Source organism: Anastrepha ludens, chromosome 3, assembly GCF_028408465.1.
Source record: "Anastrepha ludens isolate Willacy chromosome 3, idAnaLude1.1, whole genome shotgun sequence".
Lineage (NCBI taxonomy): Eukaryota > Metazoa > Arthropoda > Insecta > Diptera > Tephritidae > Anastrepha > Anastrepha ludens.
In genome coordinates, this window is record NC_071499.1 from 99478154 (window position 1) to 99493187 (window position 15034).

Genomic DNA, 15034 nt, shown 5'->3' on the forward strand with positions numbered 1-15034 from the left:
TAGTTATGTAATATGGTACGTTTGTAATCATTCTTAGGGTTTTTGTCTGGAATCTTTGGGGTATTTCGATGTAAGAGTGAGCTGCAATGCCTAAGAGTTGTATGCCATAGACCCATGTGTTTTATGGAGGGACCTACAGTTTTAAGCCGACTCCGAACGGCAGATATTTTTATCCAAAGTTTTTTCCTGACAGAAATACACTCTGAAGGTTTGCCACTGCCTGCCGAAAGACGACCACTATTAGAAAAAACTTTTTCTTCATTTTCATTTCATGTACGGAAGTTTGAACCTAAGTACTCCGAGTGGCAGTGACGCACCAACTCAGTCGGCTACGGCAGCGGATATTGCGTAACATTATTTTGGTGTATGGTTACATAATTGAGTTTCACGGGAGGGCAAATACTTCGTGGAGTGTAAAAGTTACTTGCTGATTTTGTCTCATTGGATTTTATTCCCCAATTTCTTAACCATTGGTTAAACTATCAAGTCCTTTTTGGAGTTTGGGGATTAGAGTCAATTGCGAGAACAGCGCTGTCATCTGCAAACGTTCCGACGACACTTTCCTTAGTTACTGGTAAATCGTGGGTTTAGAGCAAGTATAGTACTAGGCCTATCATACTGCCCTGCAAAGCTTTCAAGAGTCCAGAATGTTCTTCGTTTTACATAACAAAGAAAGATCAGTCTTTGAGGTAGCACTTGATAAAAGTGTAATAATTTTTGGCTCAAAAGCTTTGTGAATACTATTTACGAGTCTGCGTACCTATTCGATGGCACCGTGTATCTTGGGATTAATTTTCGATCTTCAATTGCGTGCATCAATCTTTTGAGAAAAATGGATTCCATAACTGTAAGGGCAATGGGTAATAAGCTAATGGGGCGATAAGGCGGTACTTTTTTCAGGTTTTTGCGGCTTTCCATTAGGGAAAACAAAACCAGTTATTATGATAGCATTGTATATATTCCTAAGAAAAGAGATTCCTTCATCAGGCAGTTGTTTAAGTACTTCTCTTTTGATGAAATAATATCCGGGGGCTTTCTTTGTTTTTTAATCCCGCTTTTATTTCTTTCTTCGAAAATGCATTTATAGCCGGGTCCATTCGGTGAATGAATTCCAGGGTGTCTTTGAGTTTTTGAGCAGTGATTAGCTTAATATGAAAACTCGGGATAAGTGCCGAGCAAATTTAGCCCATTTATTATTTTTATTTCAATGGCTGATTGTGTTAAAGCTGATATTTTTAATTTTTGGCAGATTCCCAAAGTGAGTAGTCAGTGGCAGGGGTTACATCGTTACTACCTCAGTAAGTTCTTGAGTTGTGTTCCTTTTCGGAAAATATTTGAGATCATGTGTGAGCAAGTTTAATGTTCTATTGTCTTAAGGATGTCTATGTACTTCTTTGCCAGCCGTTTTCTTTTTAATTTCGTTTTAACCCTTCGGGATACTTGGGTGTGTTGTCGCTTGGTGAGGGAGCGTGTTGAGTTCCATTCCACATGTTGAAAGCAATTATTGAAGAGCTCTACAGCGTTTATAATATCTTCACTGCACTTGAGTGGGTGCTTAGGGTTAATTGTTGAAGTTAATAGTGTTAGAAAGTAAAACCAATCGGTTTTATTATTGTGGAGACAGCAGTTGGAAAATGAGTCAACTGATTCTTTATTTAGAGCGATCATTACGGGAGAGTTACGGAGGATCATTCATAACATGAGTTGCAGGATATTTCACTAGCTGGAATGCCTTTCGCTACGCAGAAATCGATGAGATCGGGGAATTATTTGTCAGTTGGCCAATATGTTGGGGAGACTAAGAAGGCTGTGGTGAGTTTCGAGCTTGAATGGTTCAATTTTTATGTCGTGAGAGTAACGAGCAGATTCATCATTGATGAAAATCGTTGCAAGACTTGTCTGAGAAGCGTCATCAGTTCTCGCATTTCACTTGATGTCTTGAATGCTGTTTCTTTGGTCTGGGAGCCTGAAGGGACACTTGTATTTTGTAGGCTTATTTTGACTACTTGAGAGTATGAAGCGAGTTCGGGTTGTGCTTGGGCGGTTGAGTGACAGAGATGGGTCTAAATGAACTTTGTGACCGGGCGAGAGGTGTAGGTTCTCATCCTTTTTTCTCAGTGACGGGCGCCTAAGAGGCAAATAATATAACATAATAAACACCGTAAAAGAAGAGGGAAAACTGTAGTGTTTGCATATAAATAGTTTTCTCGTAGGCGCGCTTCAAAAAAAAAATAACCCATCAGTCCAGGACGGGCTACGCTGCCCACAGTATTTTTACGTGAAGTTGGCTTTTAGCAGAAGATTATAAACCCCAATTCGAACAGAAAAGAGTGTATATAAATTGTTGTATGCACATAAAACTGTGTATATGTATATTACACAGATGTAGTAATGATGATACCCGGTCTGTCCCTGTAAAAATTATCCAGTAACTTAATTTTCGAGAATTCGCTCTGAAGGAGAAAATATCAAAAAAAGTACTTGAATGCAAAACCAGTAACAATTTGCAAGTTTAACGATTAAATCTGATTAAATTGTTGGCGAGAAAAATCTCAAGAAATTTTCAGTTGAGCTATCTCGTATGAAAAAAAAAATAAAACAAATGATATGAAAACAGCGGGGTAGGCATAACATGATTGTAGTTTGTCAGATGAAGAACTTTCCATTAGCAATTGTATTGTTGTGATATTATGGCAAACACAGCTTTCTTTATATTTTCCTTGCTTCCGTTTATGCACATGTACACATATATTTCGAAATTACTTAATAACCAATCTTCAATGCTTTCTATTTTTATTTCGTGGTTCAGTGGTTTCATGGTTGTAGTTCGAAGTACATACCTCTACATCATTGGCCGATTCCTATTAAATATATATAATAATATAATATAACTTTATAGTTATAATATTTTCATATAACTTTATAAAACTAAACGATATTTATGATACTTACATTCTTCATTTCATAACCATTTTTTTTTTTTAATTTCGAACTTTAGCTGAATTCGTAAATTTTAATTTTTGTTTATTTTTACTTTGTGATCAGCTGTTTTTCTCACTTGCAATATCTTACAAGTAAAAATGTATTCAGTAAAAACTTGCAACTTGGTCTTAAACTGAAATGTCAGTTTGCCCTCTTTGCTCCATTTTACCCTAATTTGCAAGTTTTTGAGATACATAAACAACAAAATTATTTGCTCCATGAACATACCTAATATAAGTGCTCTTATTATATCAAGATTTGGTAAAGATAAAAAAGCAAATTTCAAGCAAATAACTTAAAAGCTATTATTAAATGAATAGTGTTGGTGCTAGCTTTAGCAAAATAAAGACTAAACCAATGTTTCCTGGGATTTTAATATTTCTCACAAACAAAGGGAGCACACACTTAGCTGTTTTTTCGACTCCCTATAGATGTATTATTAAAAGTAAGTACAGAGTGCGCCATCTTTTATGTCGGTATAAAAACATTGAATAACTTTGAAAAAAAGAAACAACTGATTTGTGTAAGTGAGGTATTTTTATTTGGTTTGGTTATTTACAATTTATTAAAACAATTTTTTGAACACAATATCAATCAAGTTATTACCTTGTCAAGCATTTCGGCTTTTATAGCGTCGATTTCGGCATGAATGTTTGCCTTAGGCTGGTCAATACTCTGCGTCTTGTTGGCGTAAACTTTACTTTTCAGATAACCCCACAAAAAGAAGTCCGGTTACGTCAGGTGATCTGGGGGGCCAGTCGATGTTGCCTCTTTTTGGCACTAGACGTCCCGGGAATTTTCGTTGCAGAAATTCAATTGTTGCTTTCGCAGTGTGGCATGTGTGGCGCACCGTCTTGTTGAAACCAATAACCGTCTAAACCTTTCTCACGCATTTGCGGGCAGACATAATGAGCCAACATTCATCGATATCGATTTCCATCGACCGTTTCGTTTTCTCGGTAAAATATGGCTCAGTGATGGTTTTGGTGCAAATGCCGGCCCAAACAGTTACTTTACGGTCATGCAATGGCGTTTCATGGATCTCGAGTGAATTCTCAGTTTCCCAAATGTGGCTATTTTGTTTATTCACGCTGCCAGAGAGGTTAAAATGTGCCTCGTCAGTCATTAGAATTTGCTTCCAAAAATTGGGTTCAGTGTCAACCATTCGAGCGACTGTTTGGCCGTATTCCAAGCGACGTGAATGATCTGTCGGCAATATTCTTTGTGTCAATTGCACTTTATACGTAAAAAAATTAAATCATCCTTTAAAATGCACCGCGTTGTGGTTTCACTGACGCCAAAATGCTGAGTGCGACGAAGATACGACGCAACGCTCTCCCTCACTGCTTCAACAAGGTCATTGGAATGTCTTGGTCGTTGATGAAGGGCAGGTTGACGACCTGCTACTGTCCCGTGCTCAAAAAAATTCGACACCAAACGGTGCCTGTTTGCCGCGATACTTTTTGCGATATGCGCGTTGAGTTAGAACAATAGAAGAACTATTTTCGATGTATAGCGTCACTATTTCAGCGCGTTGTTTCGATGTAAAGCGATCCATGGTTGAAATTGTACTGAATTGACGTATCGAAAACATGTACATATGTTGAAGTCGATCGGTTCGTAAATGACCAAGTTATTCAGCGTTTACATACCGACATAAAAGATGGCACACCCTGTACAGTGGCTCAATAAAGAACTCGGACATGCATAGCATTCAGTTTCAAATTCACAATTTTTCTAAGAAATACAAGTTATATATTTTTATATTGGGTATTCAAATATGATTTTAAAAATAGTAATAATAATTTACAAATCCATTACCTCAATGTTATGAAAAATTTATCATGCAGCATTCGCATAATTAGTGTCAAAAAAGATATTGCGATTGTTTGGTTGTTTCAGTCGCGTTTTGTTGAATAAAATTATAAACTTGGCTAGCAGCGTGAACAAAGCTCAATTGAAGTTAGAAATTTAATTATTAGTCAACATGGAAAGCGTAAAACCGTTCGGAAAATCGCAGAAATAGTGGATAGATTTCTATACGACGTGATAAAACGTTTCAAAGAAACCAAATCCGTGGAAAATAAGAAGAAATCAGAACGACCAAAGCTGTTTTCGGATGCAGATGAACGGTGGATAGGGCAATAACTTAAGAAAAATCGAAAATTGAACGCTCCTACGCTCGCTATAGAAGTCCCCAACACCTTAATATTAACTCCCACCCCGAAAGTATACATATAGTTTTTTTTATTTTTTATTATTAGTATTTTCATTGCAACTAGTATAACATTGCATATATATGCTAACGAGCAGTTTTTGTGGAGTTTTGTTACAACAAAAAATTTATGTTAACCCTCAGCAAAATACAATTCATACTTTTAACTGATTTTTATTTATTTATTAGTTTAAATCTAGAGGTTTTTTACGTTTGAGCCTTCGTTTCCATTTTGTATTATCGTTAAGAATCAAGGCTTCATTGTTCACATGCTTGCTTAGTCGCTCTGCGTGCGACTTTGCAGAATTCTTTATGGTTGCCGTAACTGAATCAATATTGAGGTATTGCAGTATCTTATTGTGTGCGGATAAAGCTGATTGCTTAGCCATAAGCCAAGGCATATTTTGGAATTTTAGGTCCAGTTCTTCTCTTTTCTTTTTCACGTGCGCACTCCACCTAAGTTTCGTTTCGAGCGTCATACCTAGATACTATGCTGTATTGGAGTATGGTACTTTAATGCAGTTTATGTATATTGGCAGGTAGTTGGTCTTTTTGTTTGTAAAGTTGATATGCACAGACTTTGTTTCGTTCAGTTTAATGTGCCATTTATCTGTCTAATCGTATATTTTATTGATAGCAAGCTGCAGTTGTGTAGTAGACTCTATTTCTGTCTTTCCGATGGTTAGTATTGCAGTGTCATCAACAAATGTTGCTGTAAAGCAATTTCTGCTGTTCGGCAGGTCGTAAGTAAAAAGCAGATAGAGAAGGGGACCAAGCACAATTCCTTGCGGCACACCAGCTTTTATCTCTTGCAGTTCAGAGAACTCATCTTCGTATCTGACGCGAAAATAGCACTTGGGCAGGTAGGTTTTTAAGATATTAAAACATTTTGTTGGCAGTAGATACATTCTTTATTTTCCACAGCAGGCCAGCATGACATGCTTTATCGAAAGCTTTAGTAGTCCAGTCAAAAGAAGATTTAACTTAGTAATTTTAGGAGTATGCGAGTTTATGGTTTTATTATGTAAAGCCCATCACTGTGAACTTAAGTTTGAGTTTTCGGGGTCGGGGGTTGTGTCCCGCGGCCGCCATCTTGGAAATAAGGGTGCAACTGGTTTTTGCGATTATCTCGTGAATTTCGACAGTTACGAAAATTTTGTTAAATACTTTTTTGTAGATAATAATGTTATCTACAACTTTCATTCAAAACTTTTTATTGTAAAATTAATAATAAAAAAGTTATAAACAAAATTACACGAAAAATTAAGGGATGAATGGTTTTAAAGCGTAATAACTTTTTTTTTATTGATTTTATGGAAAATATACATCAGAGCTTTTTTATAGAGCATTCTTTTGTGAACATTTTTATCTATAAGTTTTTTCCGCTATCTTTATTTAGTCGTATGATTTTGAGCTGCTAAGCGGGGCAACCAATACATTAGCGAAGCGCGTACATGATTACACAGGCCGACAAAATTTAACCAACATTCGGACCCAGAAACCAGACTATATATTTCCGAAGGTTTATGATGCGCTGAATCTAAATCTGGCCTCAGAATTGCTCTATCAGCTCTGGTTTTCGAGATATCCTAACCTAAAAGTGCAAAAAACACCATTTTTGCCCATATTTGAGGTTATGTAGCCTTGCAGATGTTTTCTTTCACCAAAATTAAAGGATGACATCTTTAAATACAAGCCTTCTTTTTTCAAATGGCGTTCTGTTTGCTCAAATATCATTTTTTTTCGCAGAGATATCGCATTTTGAAATTTTCATGTTTCGAAATTTTCCTACACCTGAAAATCGATTAAGATAACATAGACATGATATAGTCGATTACTAGTTTTCTTGAATTGAGTCTTATTTTTCTTAAAATTTTGTCTCACACCATAAGTGTGCTGACTCACCACACCTCTACACTATCTAACCTTTGGGTACCGAGTCACACACAGCCCTAACCCCTAGAAACCACCCCTATCATACCGCGAGCAGGCTAACCCACTTAACCAGGCTTACCCACAAACTCCATATATTTCAGGCCCTCAAACCCAAGAAAATTAGTGATCGACTATATCATGTCTATGTTATCTTAATCGATTTTCAGGTGTAGGAAAATTTCGAAACATGAAAATTTCAACATAGACATGATATAGTCGATTACTAGTTTTCTTGAATTGAGTCTTATTTTTCTTAAAATTTTGTCTCACACCATAAGTGTGCTGACTCACCACACCTCTACACTATCTAACCTTTGGGTACCGAGTCACACACAGCCCTAACCCCTAGAAACCACCCCTATCATACCGCGAGCAGGCTAACCCACTTAACCAGGCTTACCCACAAACTCCATATATTTCAGGCCCTCAAACCCAAGAAAATTAGTGATCGACTATATCATGTCTATGTTATCTTAATCGATTTTCAGGTGTAGGAAAATTTCGAAACATGAAAATTTCAAAATGCGATATCTCTGCGAAAAAAAAATGATATTTGAGCAAACAGAACGCCATTTGAGGCCAGATTTAGATTCAGCGCATCATAAACCTTCGGAAATATATAGTCTGGTTTCTGGGTCCGAATGTTGGTTAAATTTGGTCGGCCTGTGTAATCATGTACGCGCTTCGCTAATGTATTGGTTGCTCCGCTTAGCAGCTCAAAATCATACGACTAAATAAAGATAGCGGAAAAAACTTATAGATAAAAATGTTCACAAAAGAATGCTCTATAAAAAAGCTCTGATGTATATTTTCCATAAAATCAATAAAAAAAAGTTATTACGCTTTAAAACAATTCATCCCTTAATTTTTCGTGTAATTTTGTTTATAACTTTTTTATTATTAATTTTACAATAAAAAGTTGTGAATGAAAGTTGTAGATAAGATAATCGTAAAAACCAGTTGCACCCTTATTTCCAAGATGGCGGCCGCGGGACACAACCCCCGACCCCGAAAACTCAAATTTAAGTTCACAGTGATGGGTTTTACATAATAAAACCATAAACTCGCATACTCCTAAAATTACTTAGTTGGCTATTTTTTTTGTCTCTTTTGACTGGACTAATAATAGCTGAAGACAAAAACCCTAAGAATGATTACAAACGTACCATATTACATAACTAACGGCTAAATTCATCGTGATCTGAAATTTCTCATAATAGCTGAAGAAAAAAATACTTACGCCGCTGCAGCAGCTACCGCATCTGATGGCATAAATGATGCTTCGCAAAAAACTTCTCTTGTCAATACTCGCGATGTTAGCAAAAACAACAACAATTCAATATTTTCCATTCTTCCATCTCCAATTTCGCCCGCTTCCACCGTATTCGTAGCTACAACTGAGAGGGATGACTTTCTTACTTATGCAGTTGCTGCCTCAGTTAACACTGGCTTAAGAAACGGATTGAGCTCTGCGTTCCCCGCGTCAATTATGAGTACAAGTACAAATTCATTACAAATTTTTAATGCTGCCAATGCTTTTCTCAAATCAGCTACTGCTACTGCTTCATCTCCTCTTTCTCTCGCATAATCACAGTGGGGAAAAGTGCAAAGTAAGAAAGGTAAATATAAAAAAGCTGAGCGTAGATGTTATTGCCTCAAGAAGATGGTTACACTTGTCTTCCTTTAAGCCCACCGTCACTGAGGAAAACAGAATGGCTTGTATCAAAAATCAAGCGGTACTAGTAAATTGAAGCCAAATTCCAGGAATCTAAACGATTCAATCGGGACTATTTTGACGTTTAATGACCTACTAAAGTGTGGGCTAAAGGTATATTATCACAACATTTCGTTCTTCGTAAAGACCGCGATGCTGCTAAAGCTGATTGCTTAAGAGGAGGTGGTGTTCCAATTGCCGTCAAAAGAAGGTATCGTGCGTTTTCAATTACGCACAAAAATGACGACTCGTCGCTTGATCATCTTTGCATCTGCATCAAGGGCTCTAAATCATGTGACTGTTTATAATATATTTGATCGCCTTCTATATCCCTCCTAATAGCAATTTTAATTTATGCAACATATTGGTGTAAAAATTCCGCAAACGCGGGTCTCTCATCTAGCAATGTCACTATGAATTACTATCTCTCTTTGTAGATAGTCTCCTGAGCATAAAATTAAGCTAAATTTATATGAGTTTTTACGTGTTTTGATGAAACTATTTCAATTATGCATCTTGTGATTATGCCAACTTAAATAATTCCCTTTTAGAATTTAAATGGGATGAATTACTCGTATTGTCCGAATTGAGCATTCACAGTTGTTTTTCTTATTTTAAATCAATAATGCATGAATTTTGCATTAATAATATTCCTTTAAAAGAGAGGCGCTGTTATAAGTCACCTTGGCATAATAAGCAAATCAAGAAATTTAAAGCACAAAGTAATTAGTTATTTTTTGCAAAGTACAAGCATTTTCAAAAGAAATTTAAGTCCTTAGATGATCCGCTTTTTAAAAACTAACTATATACTTAATACTGAGCGGAACATCAAAGCTAATCCGAAGTAATTTTGTAAAATCTAAAAAGTCAAGTTCGAGTATACCTGCTTCGATGATGTTGGATAATAAATGAGCAAGTACACCTACTGAATTAGCTACCTTATTTGCAGACTTTTTTATGTCTAATTATGTTTCAGTTGATGAGGTATTCCCTGACTTTACACCCGAGATATACTCATCTCTAAATTTTGGCAATCTGCACATCTCCTCTGATGACATTTACAAGGGGATGCTTTCTTTCAAACCGTCGTCACATACAGATGCTGCTGGTCTTTCAACTATTCTGCTTAAGAACTGTCCAGCGTTAGCAATTCCTCTAGAGATTATTTTTAATAAATCTTTATCTATGGACACTTTCTTAAATGATTGGAAGTTTACAATCACTACGCCTTTTTTTAAAAGTGGAAGAAAAAATCATATTCGTAATTAAACGCCAATTTCTAAGCTATCAATCATCTCTAAACTGTTTGAATGCATTGTAAAGGACAAAATTTATTTTGCGGTTAAGTCTTTAATTAACCCAAACCAACATGATTTTGTAACTGTTTCACAGATTCTAATCTTGCTGTTTTTAGCGAATTATCTATTCTATCGTTTTCTAAAGGGCTCCAAGTTGATTGCGTCTACACTGACTTCTCTAAGGCATTTGACAAAGTGTCGCACGAGATTTTAGTAAACAAGTTGGCTTGATTGGGCTTTCACTCCACCTTTCTGCAATGGCTTAAGTCATATTTGACGGATAGACGTTTTGTGGTAAAAGTTGATTGAGTTTTATCGCACCACTTTGTTGCTACTTCAAGGGAGCATCTTAGGGCCACTTCTTTTTGTTATTTTTATCAATGACAAAAGCAAATGTTTTACTTTTTCTAATTTCTCGCTCTTCGCGGATGATTTAAAAATCTTCTCATCTGTTGATGACTCAGTGGATGCTCAGAAGCTTCAACTCGACATGAACAATCTTCATCGTTGGTGCAAAAGATCGCGTCCGTCCTCAAATATTAAAAAATGTTTTCATTTAACATTTTCAAGGCGTCAGTGCATTTTTAGCACATCCTCCACCATTTCAAAGGATGTACTAGGGTCTTGGATGTTTAAAGGTCTTTTCCTTCAAAGGCCACATTAATTTTATTCTTTCAAAATCGTATTCGGTTTTAAGCTTCATCCGTCGCAATACAACTGAATTTTCTTAACCGTATATCTATAAACTGATGTTTTTTCGTTTTCATCTAGAGTGCGCTGCTATTATTTGGAGTCGTAAGTCTCTCTCGACTAATAGAATAGAACGCGTTCAAAAAAATTTTCTTCTGAGTCGCCTGTTCCATCCTATACATTCTCGGCTAAAGCTAATTAATCTACATAGAATCTCTTGAAAATAGAAGGCAGTCCTTTCACTTTCGTTTATTTTCAGTGTTGTTAAGTATCGTCGACTGCCCAGATCTACTTGAGCGGATAAGCTTTAATGTTCCCCCAAGAAGTCTTCGAAATGTTTAGTGTTTTTATGGGGAAAACTTTAAGACTAAATTTCCGAGTAATGCACCCATTGCTCGCGCACTTCGAGACTATAATTCATTATGTAATACCGGCCAGCTTAATTTCGCATTATCCAGATCTAATTTTGTAAAAAATCTAAATTTAGTTACTTAATATTGTATTTATAGTGATTGCTAGTATTATAGTTGCCACATTTGGCTTGCTTTTCTTTACATTTGTGTCGAGTGTGTAAGATAATTTGTATTGTAGATTATTAAAATGAATAAATAAATAAATAAGCATGCCACATCACATAATATAAGACTCTAATCGCACCCAAACCCTTTAATTGTGGAAATAACTCTCAATCCGATCTCCTTTAACAGACTGAAGAGGAAGTCAGCATTGGATTTATTATGCTAATAAGTAAACATATGGAAGGTTGCACTACTGGGTGATTTACATGCATGTCTAGTTTCATGTCCTAGTTTTAAGTGCTGAACGTTAAAAAACAGATTACAATAAATAAATAGATTCGAAAAAAAACTTAGGTGCCAGTTTTTATAAAAAAGTCAACTTTCAATTAAAAATTAATATATCATACATATTATATTTTTTTAAATTAAAACCCATTTTTTTAAAACGTGGGCCATCAAAATAAAATTTTCCGAAAATAAATAATAAAAGTAAATTCATTCTGCACGTGCATTAAACAGTGTGATATTTCACTTACCTTCTGATTTATATTGGGTAGTCGAAAAAGTCTTTTCGTATTTCTAATCAAACTTGAACTCATTTTTTTTTTTATATTTATAATGAACTTTATTGAACCAAATATGTACCGTTTTGATCGACCACCTTTTGCCATTTTTCTTCTAGAGACATTATTCCATCAGTGTAAAACTTTTGTGGTTTCTCGGCGAAAAACTGTGACAAGTAATTTTCACAGGCTTCTCTTGAAGTCAACTTTACTTCATTAAGGGAGTTTTGCATTGACCGAAACAAATGGTAGTCCGATGGTGCAAGGTCAGGGCTATATGGTGAATGCATCAAAACTTCCCAGCCAAGCTCTCCCAGTTTTTGCCGAGTCATCAAAGATGTGTGTGGCCTAGCGTTGTCCTGATGGAAGACGACACCCTTTCTGCCGATCAGTTCTGGCCGTGTTTTTCGATTGCTTGCTTCAATCTCATCAGTTGTTGACAGTAAAGGGTAGAATCAATCGTTCCAGCAGGCTGGAGCAGCTCATAGTGGATGATTCCTTTCCAATCCCACCAAACACACAGCATAACCTTTCGAGGCGTCAATCCTGGCTGTGCGACCATTTGTTGAGCTTTATCTTCCATAATTTCATCGACTTTTTCAACAATAGGTCGACCGGAGCGAGGTGCATCTTTCACATCGAAATTTCCAGAACGGAAGCGAGCGAACCATTGTTGTGCTACACGAACTGATACAGCATCGTCTCCGTAAACTTCACAAATTTCATTGGTGGCTTGCGTGGCATTCTTCCCTTTTTTATACAAAAATTTCTTCATTATTTTCACTAATTTTTGAACAGCTATAACTTTTTTTCAACTTCTCCGAATTTAATTTTTTTGGTTAAATGAAGCTTAAAATGTCACCTTTCTAACACCATATGATATGACACAATGTGATTGGTAGCATTGACAAACTCCAACGACATCTCTTGACAAAATACGAAAAGACTTTTTCGACTACCCAATATTTAATATTAGAATAAAATTGATGTGATGATGTAAATATTATTCGATGTTTGCTTTGAACATAATTTTCCTGTTTCTCATATTTTTAAACAAATTGAACTTGAGGGATTCCACATTTGTTGGCTTTAGTCTTTCAGAAAATGAAATTTTATATGCGAGATTAAGAAGACTGGGTCTAGGTACAGTGGAATTGGATTTTTTTACGAAAAAAGTATTGCTCTTTATTTATTTTTTGCATCTGCAACATTAAAGCCGTCTTCCGTTTATCACAACATAATCGTTAAGGCTTTTCGTTTTCGAATCATATAGGCACTTAGTTATAAAGATTTTCTTTTCTTCCAGCCAGGTACAATATTTATAATTTCACATTAATATTTTGCTTAATTTATATTGCATAATTTTCAGAAATAAATTCATATATGAAAGGTTACTAAGAAAATTTTATTTAATTTTAATTACTACGAAATAAAAGTGTCACGGATTCCTTTGCAGATAGCGATCCCTTGCCGACCGAAAAAAACCTTTACACTCTTCGTCATGGACGTTCCCGAAGATCTACCTGTTGAAGACATTAGACATGCATTATATAAATTCGATTCAGTAGTTGAAGTAGTGCGCCTTCATTACCAAACCCAATCAGCTATATCGACGGAAAAGGTCCAAGAAGGTAATTCGATGAGAAACTATAATTGTTTCAATAATTTTAGGTCCATTACATTTATAATTAATTTTTGACTTATAAACTTTTGCACATGATTCATTAATAAAAGGTTGTATAAAGTTTGACAACTGATTTCGGATGCTACCTAATCCATTAATGCAGTTTGAAGGAAAGGCAAAAAGGGTATAAGTTTATCTATCCCCTTTCTGAAAAGGTAGTACAAAATTGAAAAAAGGTCGATGTAAACCATAGAATAATTTTATATTACTTTCCCGTGGATTCGTCACATATGTATTTATATATTGGATACGCATGTGATTGGCATCTACATATGTATATATATGTGCCTAGTTACCGAGTTCTGTCTAGACTATATTTCATCGTATTTTTGTTTATAAAGCTCTTATTTAGCAATGTTTCCAAAATTTGCTACGATTTTTTTAGAGAGATGGATATCTTAAATCCAAACCCTCGTAGTTTGACAACTAACTCTGATATCCAAAACTATACAGATGTAAAATACAATTTGATTTTTAAAATTTTTTGCAACATTCGGTGCGTTTCTCAAAAGCTTTGACAACCTATATCTTAATATCCAGAAAAAAGATATTTCCCTATTCTCCGAAGATCTATGTCAATGCATGTACAAATTTTGGATATTTCCTGTGCCATAAGCCCAACTTCCGACTCTTTCAACTTTTTTATTTGCCCCTCAAAAAGTATTTGACTAATGTGTGATTTGAATGTTTCGGTTTCACAAGTCGTTCATTAAGACGATCACCGAACACGCAAAACACTTGTCTTATTTATGCCTCTAACAATTCATAACGCCATTCATGCAAATTTGGCGGCGGCAACTCTTGGTGCGTTATAGTTGTGAAACAGCACCTACTTTTTCGCTAAATGCGGTCGTGTCTCCTTCAATTTTGTAAAAGCGGTCGAATAATTCACTGTAGTATTGTCCAGTGATCGTTCTTCCTTTTTCTAGAAAATCCATGAGGATGATTCCGTTCCTATCCAAAAAAATCGACAATTTTTCCATCGTCAACTTATCGTGTAAAATATTAATTGCCGTTCCAGTCGACACATCTATGGCCTCTACTACTTCGCCAATCAGCGGAAATCATGTCGGGGCCATTTTGAATATTTTCCTCGGTAGCCGCATCTGTCCCGCGTCCTGGTAGCTCCTCATCAAAAACGGATTTTCGCCCACGTTTAAATTCGTTGAACCAATAACTAACTATGTTTTCCATCCAAATAGCGAAAATCACGAAACACGTCTTACTAGAATAGCTGTCAAGTTCAAACTAATCTATTAATCAGTCTGAAATTTTTTGCCGTCGTTTGATAGACGATGCTAAAACTAACTTTCCTCAGGAATACTCTCTGTCATCAAGCACGGGTACTTATCGAACCGCCCTCGTATGTATAGTGCGTAACCGAAATTCAATATGTGCATGAAAAATAATAATAAAGCAAATGGGCTGATGCTCA

The 15034-nt window shown here is 35.8% G+C and overlaps 1 protein-coding gene across 3 annotated transcripts in view; it reads left to right on the plus strand.

The window, feature by feature from the left end:
* LOC128858590 (uncharacterized) overlaps nucleotides 1-15034 on the plus strand; it is a 29740-nt gene that overhangs the window by 13620 nt on the left and 1086 nt on the right. For all 3 annotated transcript variants that reach the window (XM_054094988.1, XM_054094990.1, XM_054094989.1), the window contains exon 3: nucleotides 13372-13546. In XM_054094988.1, the coding sequence (XP_053950963.1) occupies nucleotides 13372-13546 (175 nt within the window). The remainder of the gene's footprint in view (nucleotides 1-13371; nucleotides 13547-15034) is intronic.